Raw genomic sequence first — 11,699 nt, forward strand, 5'->3', positions numbered from 1 at the left:
TTGTGATGATACAGAGATTTATTATGATTTTGTGATTTTTATGTGGTGGAAAGTATGTTTTGAAATGAAAAATTGTTTGAAAAATTGGGTGTTACAAGGTAGTATCAGAGCCTTGGTTTGAGGGATTCGGGTGCACCTTCGGGCGTATCTGAACTCAAACTGAGGATTTGAGAGAATTTCAAAATAAAATCCACAAAATTTTATTAAAGAGTAGAATGTTTTGAAAGAGCAGAGTAGAGCAGTGTGTACGATCAGCCAGCGCCCGAACGGTGATTTCCCAAAATACCCTTACCTTATGTGTTATGAGATATTATGAGATATTATGCATGCTAGAGTAGGCTAGGTAATCATATTAGGACTAGAGTGGCCTGATTTGTGATGCCTTAGCCTAGAAATGATTTTGCTGCTATGTGATGCTTGAGAGCGAATAGGTAGCAGTGAGGAGCTGTTGAGAGGCCTACCGAAGGGTAGTCTATGCCAGTGAGATATTGTATACTTGTGATCTGGGATCCAAGGAGGAGGACTTAGAGTGAATGCTGATGCGGTGTGGATGGTAGTATAGGGCCCGTACTACTGAAGACACCGGAGCAGCGCGCACCCTAAGTAAGAATCCATTGGGTACTAAGGAGCAAGTAGGGTTGAGTTATCGAGTGTGAGTATACTCGAGCGAGTCTCTGATATCTTGTGATGTGTTTCAGAGAGACATCATGGTTGGGACGCGCCACCGGCCAGGGACTAGTGAGGGGGTTGTGAGCGATGAGGAGCTCCGCCAGATGATTCATGATGAGGTGGCTGCTGCCATCCGCGCTGAGATTCCAGAGATGTTCGGGTCTATCAAGACCACGATGATGGAGGCTTTTGATGAGCGGTACGCCGCTCTTACTGATGCATCTGTTGTTGCGGCCACTGCAGCCGTTGCTGCTGCCAGGCCGCAGGGGGGTGACTCGTTGCTGTACAGAGAGTTCAGCAACACGAAGCCACCAGAGTTTGATGGGATGCAGGATCCGATTGCTGCTATGAGATGGATTACCGATGTTGAGGGTTGTTTCTATACCTGCTCGTGTCCAGAGCATCTGAGGGTTCGGTTTGCGCTGAACCAGCTTCGCTTGGGAGCGAAGGACTGGTGGAAGTTTGTGACGGCATACTTCACTACTGTAGAGCTGACTGCGGTGACTTGGGAGAGGTTCACCACAATGTTTCGAGATGAGTATGTTCCTCCGGTGGAGAGGGAGCGATTGGCTCAGGAGTTCTTGACCCTCAAACAGGGTACTGATTCGGTTACTGTGGTTACCCGGAAGTTTCATGAGAGGGCGATGTTCTGCCCTGAGCAGGTGTCTACTGAGCAGGCACGTATGAGCCGGTACTTGGGTGTTTTGAGGAGGGATATACGGGAGTTCGTGTCGAACTCGACTTATCGGACATTTGCTGAGCTCCAGGCAAATGCCCGGAAGAGGGAGATTGAGCTGGAAATGCAGGCCAGGGAGGAGGCCGAGTCTCAGAGGGTGGATCGGCGACCGGCACAGTCTCAGCCGGCAGCCAAGCGGGTAAAGCCCGCTGATTCGAGATCTGGGGGTCCGAAGGGCCGCATTTGTGGAAAGTGCGGCAAGAGCCACAAGGGGACATGCAGAGCTGGGGTGTGTTATAAGTGTGGGAAGGAGGGGCATTATGCGAGGGACTGCCCCAAGGGATTCACGGTTTGCTTTCATTGCAACCAGACCGGCCATCGGAAGGCCGAGTGCCCACAGCTACTGCAGAGATCAGCGCAGGGATCTGCGCCTGCTGTTCGAGCTACAGAGAGTCGGTCGGCGAAGGCCGAGGCGCCGAAGGCTCGCGGGAGAGCCTTCCAGTTGACAGCGGAGGAGGTCCGCGCATCACCCGATGTGGTAGCTGGTATGTATTATTTCCTCTGTTTATATTGAGTTTGTGATATTATGCTTATTCTGAGGTATGCATAGGTACATTTCTTGTGTGTTCTGTACCTGCTTTGGTGTTGTTTGACTCGGGTGCGAGTCGGTCATTTGTGTCGATAGCGTTTAGTCGACACATCAGTGTTCAGCGAGAGGCGTTGAGTCGACCTCTACGAGTTTCTATAGCCGACGAGCGAACAATGTATGCTACTGATGTGATTCAAGGATGTGTACTCGAGATCTTCGGTGTCGAGTTCCCGATAGATCTGGTCCCGATTGCTATGGGGGACGTATGTGTCATAGTAGGCATGGATTAGTTGAGCCGATTTGGGGCTGTGATAGACTGCGAGCGACAGTTGGAGACGATACGAGATCCCAGTGGGGGAGTACTTACGGTGTATGGTGAGGGTACCCGTTCTGGCTCAGCATTTTGTTCGGCCGCTAGAGCGAGGCAGAGTCTACTGCAGGGCTGTAGTGGGTTTGTGGCTTATGTGGTGGATACGAGAGTAGATGCAGAGAGACCGAGGTCGGTCGATGAGGTCCCGATAGTGCGTGAGTTCCCGGATGTTTTCCCCGAGGAGTTGCCGGGAGTACCTCCCGAGAGGCAGGTAGAGTTCCGTATCGAATTGGTTCTGGGGGCAGCGCCTATCGCCAAGGCGCCCTATCGCCTTGCGCCACCAGAGATGCAGGAGTTATCCTCGCAGCTTCAGGAGCTGCTGGGGAAGGGGTTTATACGGCCGAGTAGCTCGCCGTGGGGAGCGTCGATCCTTTTTGTCAAGAAAAAGGATGGTTCACACCGGATGTGCATTGATTACCGGGAGCTGAACAAACTGACGGTCAAGAACCGTTACCCCTTACCGAGGATCGAAGATTTATTCGATCAGTTGCAGGGAGCGTCTTGGTTTTCCAAGATCGACTTGAGATCTGGATATCATCAGATGAGAGTACGAGATGAGGATATCCAGAAGACAACATTCAGGACTCGTTACGGGCATTACGAGTTCGTGGTGATGCCTTTCGGGCTCACCAATGCACCGGCGACATTCATGGATCTCATGAACAGAGTATGCAGACCGATGTTGGATCGTTTGGTGATCGTGTTCATCGATGACATATTGGTGTATTCGAGATCCAGAGAGCAGCATGAGGAGCATTTGAGAGAGTTACTTGGAGTTTTGAGATCGGAGAGGCTTTATGCCAAATTCTCCAAGTGTGATTTCTGGTTACGAGAGGTCCAGTTCCTAGGGCACCTCGTTAACCAGAATGGGATTTTGGTCGATCCGGCCAAGATTGAGGCAGTGATGAGTTGGGAGGTGCCGAGATCCCCCACCGAGATCAGGAGTTTCCTCGGGTTGGCCGGCTATTATAGGAGATTTATCAGGGATTTCTCCAAGATCGTCGTACCACTCACCAGATTGACCCGGAAGGGTGTTGCTTTTTCATGGGGCCCAGAGTAGCAGGCCTCCTTCGAGACACTTCGCCAGAGACTATGCGAAGCCCCGATGTTAGCCCTTCCGGAGGGAATGGAGGACTTTGTGGTGTATTGTGACGCATCGATATCGGGGCTGGGAGCGGTGCTGATGCAGAGAGGGCATGTGATAGCATACGCATCAAGGCAGCTGAAGCCTCACGAGACGAGGTATCCCACCCACGATCTGGAGCTGGGGGCAGTAGTGTTCGCCCTCAAGATCTGGCGTCACTACCTGTACGGGGTTCGGTGTACCATATATACGGACCATAAGAGCTTGAAGTATTTGATGGATCAGCCCAACCTGAACATGCGTCAGAGGAGATGGTTAGATTTGGTGAAGGACTATGATTGCGAGATCCTGTACCACCCGGGCAAAGCTAATGTTGTAGCTGATGCCCTGAGTCGCAGGGTAGAGAGTGCCCCGATACGAGATGTTTGTATGAGATTGACAGTGATGACTCCGGTGTTGGACACCATTCGAGGGGCGCAGGCTGAGGCCATTAGGTCGGAGAACCGGAAGAGAGAGCGGGTTATCGGACAGGTATCGGAGTTCGTTACCGATGGTCGAGGACTTATGACCTTTCAGGGTCGGATTTGGGTGCCGTTCGTGGGTGGAACGCGTACCATCTTGATGGAGGAGGCGCATAGATCGAGGTTCTCGATCCATCCCGGGGCCACTAAGATGTATTTGGACCTGAAGAGAGAGTATTGGTGGCCCTGTATGAAGAGGGATGTTGCATGGTTCGTAGAGAGGTGCTTGACCTGTCGCAGAGTTAAGGCCGAGCACCAGAGACCGCATGGTAAATTGCAGCCGTTGGAGGTTCCCGAATGGAAATGGGAACAGATTACCATGGATTTTATCACCAAATTGCCGAGGACTACTAGGGCCGTCGATGCAATTTGGGTGATTGTGGACAGGTTGACGAAGAGCGCTCACTTCCTTGCTATCAGTGAGAGCTCTTCCGCTGAGAGGTTGGCAGAGTTGTACGTGAGGGAGGTGGTATCACGGCATGGAGTACCGATCTCGATCGTCTCAGATCGAGATGTGCGTTTCACTTCTAGATTCTGGAAGAAGTTTCATGAGAAGTTGGGTACGAGGCTGCATTTTAGTACCGCATACCACCCCCAGACAGACGGGCAGAGCGAGCGAACGATTCAGACGCTCGAGGACATGCTCCGGGCATGCGTACTCGACTTCGGAGGAAGTTGGGACACGTACTTGCCCTTGGCTGAGTTTTCCTACAACAACAGCCATCATTCGAGCATTGGTATGCCACTTTTTGAGCTGTTGTATGGGAGGAGGTGTCGGACTCCCATTTGTTGGGGTGAGGTCGGGCAGCGTGTGATGGGTAGTACAGAGATAGTGCTTCAGACGACAGAGCAGATACAGCAGGTCAGACAGAGGTTGTTGACCGCTCAGAGTCGCCAGAAGAGTTATGCAGACAGGCGCCGGTCCGAGCTCGAATTTCAGGTTGGTGACTTCGTCCTCCTGAAGGTATCTCCTTGGAAAGGAGTGATCCGATTCAGGAAGAGAGGCAAGTTGGGGCCTCGGTATATTGGTCCTTTCAGGGTGATCGCCAGGGTGGGCATAGTAGCGTATCGTTTGGAACTACCTGTGGAGTTGAGTCAGATTCATGATACCTTCCACGTATCTCAGTTGAGGAAGTGTATCGCCGATGAGTCGGCAGTGGTTCCCCTTGAGGACATTTAGGTGGATGCGAGCCTGAACTATATTGAGAGGCCAATCGCGATTCGGGATAGGAGGATCAAGGTTTTGAGAAACAAGGAGGTGTCATTGGTTCAGGTCCAGTGGCAACATCGGAAGGGGTCCGAGCTGACTTTGGAGCCGGAGTTAGAGATGCGTGAACAGTACCCAGAGTTATTTGCTGAGAGAGACTTCGAGGGCGAAGTCTGATTCTAGTAGGGGAGAATTGTAACATCCGGATTTCTAGGTACTGTATTTATCTAATTATTTTTGAGTTTTGGAGAGGGACTCGGTGAGTAGGCGCTTAGACTCGCCGAGTAGAGCCGCACATTGTTAGACTGGACTCGGCGAGTCCACGCTGTTTAATGAAACCCTAATTTCTTGGGTTTGGGACCTATTTAAAGGCCCTTAGGGCCGTCACTTGCGGCTACCAAACCCCAGAGAGAAACCCTAAAAGAGCTAGAGCGTTTGTGAGAGGAAAGGAGCCATTTCTTGATCTTTGTGATTGATTCTTGCAAGAAGGAGGTGAATTCAGCTTGGAGGAGACCAAGGAGGTTGTGCATCTGGGGATTTCGAGCAAAAGACTTCATCTTTGAGGTATTATGTCGCCCCTTTATCTGTTTTGTTGAAGGAACCCATAGATGTAGAGTTTTTATGTCTTTTATTGGAAGGAGTTGTGAGAATATGGCTCCTATTCATTTTGAGACTTCGGATCTGGACCCGTAGTGGTCTAAAGAGCTTATTCCAGCTTGCTTTATGTTGAACTATGGAGGCAATGAGCTTAGGTTGTTGTGTTTGGGGCTAAATCACCAAGTAAAGCCTCCTAGACGTCACATGGGAGTCAAGATCCAAGCTTTACGTGATTATCAGGCTTGGGAAGGTCAGATCTATGGTTCTAAGGAACAGATCTGACCTCAGGAGGTCATTTGAGTTTGTGCATGACATGAACTCGCCGAGTCCAAGGGCAGACTCGGCGAGTAGGGTTAGGGTTTCCCGTGAATCACTCAGTGAGTGACTTGCCGAGTTAGGGGAATGACTCAGTGAGTCAGAGGGGGAATAGAGGACTCGAGTTCACGACTGAACTCGCCGAGTCACATTTGTGCACTCGGCGAGTCTGGTCAAGAGTTGACCGTTGACTTTTGTTGACTTTTAGGGTTTGGTCAACAATGGAACTTGTGGACTGTGTGAAGGGTAAAATAGCCTTTTAGCCTTCGTAGAGGACATGTGAGAGTCTAGTCTAGCCAAGAGAGCCGTGATTGATTGAGATGATTATGTTATGTGTATAGGCAGAGGCTATATCAGTATATACACAGGCGTGATATTATCCGAGACATCCGAGGTGAGTCTTCTCACTATACATTACCTAGAGTGGTATTTATGTGTAGACCAGAGGGTCTTGTATGCTATGTGTATGTATGAGATTATGTGCATTGTATAGACCGGACCGAAGGGTCCAACGATATAGACCGGACCGAAGGGTCCAACGATACAGACCGGACCGAAGGGTCCAACGATACAGACCGGACCAGAGGTTCCAACGAGCTACGGGACTGGAGGGTCCCGCTGAGACACATCGGACCGGAGGGTCGTATTGTAGCCTCGAGTGGCGTATGTGTTGTATGTGGTATATTGGGGAACTCACTAAGCTTTTATGCTTACAGTTGTTATGTGATGTGTTTCAGGTACTAGTGAGGATCGCGGGAAGGCGCCGACATGATTCGTACACACGAGAGAGGATTTATTTATATGAGATCTTGGGACATGTTTTGTGATGATACAGAGATTTATTATGATTTTGTGATTTTTATGTGGTGGAAAGTATGTTTTGAAATGAAAAATTGTTTGAAAAATTGGGTGTTACAATTTGTCTTGTAATTTTCTGGAATTGTTGGCCGGATGTGGTGGATGATTTTGGATGTGGTGGTGGTTGGTGGGGTTTGTGTAGATTAGTGGGTCCCATTAAATACATATAAAAAAATTAAACAGAAATGCATAAATAATAAAATTAATTAAAAAAGAAATTAATAAATACATAATAGTCTTTTTAAAAGACCAAACGCGCAACAAAAAAAACATACTATAGGCAATGTCTAAGTAAAAAAAAATTTGTGACCAAATTATTCCAAACCTTTGGCACCATTAATGTTATTTACTCTAAGAAAAAATATGTATCCTTTTCTATCTGGGGCCAACCTCATATACACCAATGTTTTAAAAACCGGTTTGAACCGGCCGGTCGAACCGGTTGGACCGTGAACCGTGAACCGGTTTACACCAATGACATGGTTGGAACCTGAATAAGCATTAGGCGGACTCATATTTTCTTCACCTAAAAAGAAAGTCATTCGCTTTCTTTTTAGGTGAAGAAATGTGACCCACCTTAAGCTTCTTGAGGTTCCAACCATGTCATTCTCTATATGCAAGTTAATGTCTTCTATGGTTACAGAAATGGGACTTTGGCACACAAGTGGCGGTAGTAGCATGAAATTTGTTTACTTTTTTTGTTCTGTGATTTTACATGGATGATGGGAGTGTGGCACGAGTTCGACATGAATTCTATCTCCATTGCTATTGTTTGTCTTTTATGTATTTAAGGTACAAAATCATGTTCGATTCTACATATTGGCTTGATAATCAGCCAAGGAAATAGTAGGATTTTTTAGGATGTAATGTCATTAGGTTCCTGTGGGATTTCTCTTGTAATTTTCTGGAATTGTTGGCCGGATGTGGTGGTGGTTGGTGGGGTTTGTGTAGATTAGTGGGTCCCATTAAATACATATAAAAAAATTAAACAGAAATGCATAAATAATAAAATTAATTAAAAAAGAAATTAATAAAGACATAATAGTCTTTTTAAAAGACCAAACGCGCAACAAAAAAAACATACTATAGGCAATGTCTAAGTAAAAAAAAATTTGTGACCAAATTATTCCAAACCTTTGGCACCATTAATGTTATTTACTCTAAGAAAAAATATGTATCCTTTTCTATTTGGGGCCAACCTCATATACACCAATGTTTTAAAAACCGGTTTGAACCGGCCGGTCGAACCGGTTGGACCGTGAACCGGGGGAGGGAGCGGTTCAACTATCACCGGTTTTACATTGATTTCTGAACCGGATTGAACCGGCCGGTTTTTAGAAAAAACCGGTTGAACCGGTCAAAATACACCGGTTGAACCGGATAAATCGAATAAAAACACATAAAAAAGAACAATTTATATAATAAACTTTGGTGATTTTTTTCATGTCTATTTAGTTTTTCTCTAAATAAAAACATATGATAAATGTTATAGAGTTTTTTGATGTGTTTGTATTCATTTAAAACTATATTTCGTTACGGTATTATACTTTATTTTCTTTTTGACGTATATGGATTGATGTAAAACACTAAAACTTATGGTTATGTGTTATTTTAATATATTTGGATTTATCTACAACTTATTTTTATGTGTATTTTTAATATTTGAATTTATAAACATCAAATTCATGATTTATATATGTATGTATGTGTAAGAAAATAAGAAAAAACATGAAAACTATACAAACCGGTTGACCCGGCGGTCGAACCGGTTGAACCGGGAACCATACCGGTTCAACTAAAAAACCGGTTTTTAAAACAATGATATACACAAAGCAATTCTTTCATCTTATAGAAACAATGGAACCTTTGACTATTAACCTAATGTTCTTAAATATCTTTCTTAAGAACAAAATAACACAATCTTGTGAACGCAATAACCCAAATAGAGATTAGAGAAAGGGAAAACAGGATCCAAAATGTCACTGTCACGTTTTCGTGATTATTGACTTGCTAGCCGTACCTGATCCTCACTTTGATTCTGTTGGAAATTTGTATCTTAAAGATATATGTCTTTTCCCCTTTGAGCAGGCGGATTAGCATCCGAGTAACATTAAACTAATCGACATGTTACAATGAGGTTGCTAGACATTGTCGAGGGGCATAAATTAGACTGTATACTAACGATAACATTTTTACGTCCAGGATTATAACAATGTTTACTTCTGAGAAATTTGCTCTTCGTAAAGTTGTAGATGATAATCCTTCTCTTGCTCCATCCGAAACCAGGTCAAACCTCATCTTTCAGAAACCATTCCTTAGCAACTTTGAAAATTTGGGTAAACATTATTTCGATTTCACCTCACCTGGTGTTCAAAATACTTCAAAGGCTACAGATTTCCAGTTGAAAGAAGATGAAAAGGGCTCAGCTTTTTCATCTCTTGGGATTGTTAAAGACTATGCAAGCAGATCAAGAAAAATGAATGTCGATACGATGAATGTTCCAAGCTCTAACAATGAAGATCCTGAGACAAATGACCAAAAACTATCAACTACTGCAAGAATTCGAATGGCTAGCCAACAGTTTATCGATTCATATTCTTCAAAAGATGATGAAACCTCCCAACTAAGCCACCCGTTTGCCGTTTCATTTTCTGGACTATCTGATGATGAAGCTAAAGACATCCAACTTCTGCTTACTCTTCTTGCCTCCGCTGAGAAAACCGGTCAAAAACAGTTTAAATGTGCTATCAAACTCATCCAGTTATGCAGCAACATGTCGTTGAATGAAGGAAACCCTGTGGAAAGATTGGTTTACTACTTTTCTGAAGCTATTCATATGAAAATAAACCGTGAAATGGGAAGGTTGGCATGCAATGAACGTGAAAGTATTTTCGATCTTAGAGAAGCGTTGATGAACGTGGACACGTGCATCTCTGAGTTTCACCTGAAAGTTCCTTTATCACAAGTTTGTCAGTTCAGCTCGATTCATACAATATTCGAAAACTTGAATAAAGCTACGAAAATTCATGTAATTGATCTCGAAAGCTGCAGGACTGGGATCCAATATATAGGTTTGATGCAAGCGATCGCAAGTTGCAGTGAATGGCATATCGATCTTATCAAGATAACCGCTGTAGGTACAAGTTCGGAATCCAAGATAAAAGATACCTGTAAGCCCAAGTCTCTGTATCAACCATGAACCAACAAGCAATTCTCTGTGTATATTTTGAAATCTCTGGCTTTGTGCAGGTAAGCGTCTTGCTGACTTTGCGAAGTCGATGAACATTCCATTCAGTTTCAAGATAATTATGATAGGTGATGTGCTTGATTTCAATGTAGATCTGATTGAACGCAATGAAGGTGAAAAGGTTGCGGTCTATGCGCCATTCTTCTTATCAACCCTAATTGCGAAACCGAACAGTCTTGAATATCTTATGCGTGTGATTCGGAAGATCAAACCTTGTGTAACGGTTATCACGGAAGTGGAAGCAAACCATACATCATCGGCTTTTGTTGATCGTTTCACCGAAGCTCTTTTCTTTTATGGTGCACTCTTTGACAGTATGTCCGATTGTTTAGCCGACGACGATCTGAATAGAAAGGTTATGGAGTCTGTATGCTATGGTAACTCTATACGCAATATTGTGGCAGCTGATGGAGATGAGAGAACAATCCGACACATTGGCGTTGATGTTTGGAGGAAATTCTTTCAACGATTTGGGATGCTGGAAATTGAATTGACTGATGCAACATTGAATGAAACCAACTTGGTGATCGGTAACTTCAAATGTGGGAATTCTTGTTCGGTTCTTGTTGATGGTGGATGCTTCCTTGTTGAATGGAAAGGCGTACCCATCTTCTCTGTTTCTGCTTGGAAGTTTATATGACAAATGGGTTTCAAGTAATAAAGAATGCAAAATATATTATTATAGAGTCGGCAATATATTATTATAGAGTCGGCTTGATGTTTGATTATGCCTAATATGAAATAAATCTTATTTCTATTAACCGTGTGTATCATGTATCATGTATCTTTTGGGCATCCAGTATTCATTGAACTCTCCAAGAATTGAATGCAATGCCAACTATGAGAAAGAATTCCATAGTTTCTTTTTACATTAGAATGTTTAATGATACACATTAAACTCCATTTTTTCTCTCTTCTATATTATATTCAATTATATTCTATTTAACATTCATTGAAAATGCTTTTATTATTAACTGTTTAATGTTTATATTATGATAGCATATGATTTGCTAGAAGTCACATTCTGCATTTATGTTGGATCTTGTCAAGATCTTAAATCTTATCTCAACATCTTAGCATCTTTATTTTTCGTTTATTGTTTTGTTTAACAGGAACATCGGCTGGGAAACACGGGAGACTAAATCCTCGAAGACTATCTTGGGAAATCCAACAAACCAAATTAAGCACTTCAAACACATGATAAACGAACTTCGATAAAACTTGCAAAATAAAATTTTTAAAAACTATAAAATCGAAACATAATATTTAACGTGGTTCTGTCAATCTGACATATGTCCATGGACGAACGAGAGATGGTTTTAATAACTTTCAAGAGCAATTACAATAACTCACAAAGTTTATACCTCATTTCAATTAATGAAACACAAAAATATCGCTTGCTTACTAACTGATCCAAAAGATGTGCTCTCAAACTCACAATGATTGTTTTCATGAATTTTTAGCGCAAGAATGTTGATGGCGATGTATGTCTATTTATAGGCGATCATGAGAAACACTAATTATGATGAGTCAGGCTGATCCATAATTAGCCCATAAAGGGATGCC

The 11,699-nt window shown here is 44.0% G+C and overlaps 1 protein-coding gene across 1 annotated transcript in view; it reads left to right on the forward strand.

Annotated features, from left to right (window-relative positions):
- The window catches only part of LOC145121426 (scarecrow-like protein 23), a 65,812-nt gene extending 55,039 nt beyond the window's left edge, over positions 1-10,773 (forward strand). Inside the window, exons 2-4 of the mRNA XM_079057173.1 lie at positions 8,975-8,990; positions 9,089-10,056; positions 10,136-10,773. Coding sequence (XP_078913299.1) covers positions 8,975-8,990; positions 9,089-10,056; positions 10,136-10,773 — 1,622 coding nt within the window. The remainder of the gene's footprint in view (positions 1-8,974; positions 8,991-9,088; positions 10,057-10,135) is intronic.
- Positions 10,774-11,699: the final 926 nt, after the last annotated feature.

This window comes from Lactuca virosa, chromosome 6 (genome assembly GCF_052849685.1).
Source record: "Lactuca virosa cultivar CGN04683 chromosome 6, Lactuca_virosa_CGN04683_v6, whole genome shotgun sequence".
Classification (NCBI taxonomy): domain Eukaryota; kingdom Viridiplantae; phylum Streptophyta; class Magnoliopsida; order Asterales; family Asteraceae; genus Lactuca; species Lactuca virosa.